The sequence below is a fragment of the Arachis ipaensis genome, chromosome B01, assembly GCF_000816755.2.
Source record: "Arachis ipaensis cultivar K30076 chromosome B01, Araip1.1, whole genome shotgun sequence".
Classification (NCBI taxonomy): Eukaryota; Viridiplantae; Streptophyta; class Magnoliopsida; order Fabales; family Fabaceae; genus Arachis; species Arachis ipaensis.
Window position 1 is genome coordinate 122,629,021 of NC_029785.2, and position 1,683 is coordinate 122,630,703.

The 1,683-nt window shown below is 47.5% G+C and overlaps 1 protein-coding gene across 1 annotated transcript; it reads right to left on the bottom strand.

The window, feature by feature from the left end:
- LOC107612282 lies at positions 733-1,257 on the bottom strand. The gene has a single exon (XM_016314069.1). The coding sequence runs from the start codon at positions 1,255-1,257 to the stop codon at positions 733-735; it is 525 nt and encodes a 174-aa protein (XP_016169555.1).

Here is a 1,683-nt window from a genome sequence, read left to right on the forward strand (position 1 = left end):
GAGTTGCCTATAGTCCACGCAGAGACGCATACTGCCACCCTTTTTCTTCACAAACAATACTGAACCTCCCCAGGGAGAGACACTTGGTCTGATGAATCCCTTTTGCAATAGCTCCTCTAGTTGGTTCTTCAGTTCAGTGAGCTCCAATGGAGCCATCCGGTAAGGGGCTATGGAGATTGGCCCTGTCCCAGGCATCAATTCTATGGAGAACTCAACCTCTCGTGTTGGGGGAAACAAGGGTATATCTTCGAGAAAGACATCTGAAAAGTCTTGTACTACTGGTATCTCACAGAACTCCTGATGGGAATCTGCTTTTACCGAATTTAGCAAGGCATATTCTTGCCTCGTACTTGTACCTTTGGAGGATCTTGGAAGGTCACATGTGTCTCGTATGGATTGAGAAGGAAAGATGACTTTTCTCTTAAAACAATCTAATAAGACTCGGTTTTTGTTGAGCCAATCCATTCCTAGGATGATGTCTAATCCTACTAAAGGAAGGCACACTAGGTTAGCAAAGTATGATCTATCTGAAATGAGGATGCAAGCCCTCTGACAAACCTGCTGAGTTTTGACACTCTTACCGGCTGGGGTGGGGGAACTGCTGGACATTCCCTGGCGATATCTCCCGGCTAGAAACACCGGAAGCAGACATTTTTCCCGGCAAGGCACCTGCCCCTATGTTGCTTTCCACACGAGGCACACTCCTTGAGTTCGGTGGCCTTTGGTGAGGTGTTAGTGGGAGGTTTCTGGCGATTCGTGCCTTGTTGAGGTTGCCTTCCTGTAGGTCTTCCAAGAAAGGCCTTCTTCTGTGACAACTGCTGAGAAGATCCTTGATTCAGCTGCCTTTTCTTGAAAGCCTCGCTTCTTTCTGATGCTAGTTTTTTGTGTGCATTCTTCGATCACCTGGCACTTGCTAACAAGGGAGGAGAACTCCCGGATTTCCAGTGGGGCTATTGTGGTTAGGATCTCTGCCCTGAGCCCTCCTTGATACTTCATACACTTCCACTTTTTATCTGGATTAGCCTTATACATTGCGGAAAATTTACAGAGCCTCTCGAACTTCTCTGTGTACTCTGCAATACTCATCCTATCTTGCTTCAGCTGAAGAAACTCCATCTTCTTGGACTCTCGAACAGAAAGGGAGAAGTACTTCTTGTAGAAAGCTTCCTTGAAGGTGGCCCAGCTGATATCTGTTCCAGCATCCTCCAACAACCGTCTTGCTCCATCCCACCAGAATTCGGCATCAACTTTGAGCATGAAGGTAGCGCAATTCACCTGCTGCACCTCAGTGCATGGAAAATTGTGAATAATTTCTCCATTTCTGTCAGCCATTCCTCTGTCATATCAGGGTCGAAGGCCCCACGGAACTCAGGCGGATCAATCTTCTTGAAGTCAGCAAAAGTCGTACGGGTTTGTCCCTCCTCCAATCTGGGAGTATTGGGATCCCTGTCCCTAGTGGACAGTTGTTGAGCCATCAGAGTAGTGGCTTGGGCCTGATCTTTCATTGCCTTGGCCATCTCCTTCATGTGCTTTGCTAGGGTTGAGGAGCTCGAGCTCAATCCACGTGGGCGTCCACGACTTGCCATGGGTCCCCTGTTTATGGATAACCCTAGGAAGAAGTTTTATTAGTTATACCTCCTGAGACAGAATCCCTAGGATCGACTTTGCTCTGATACCAATAAT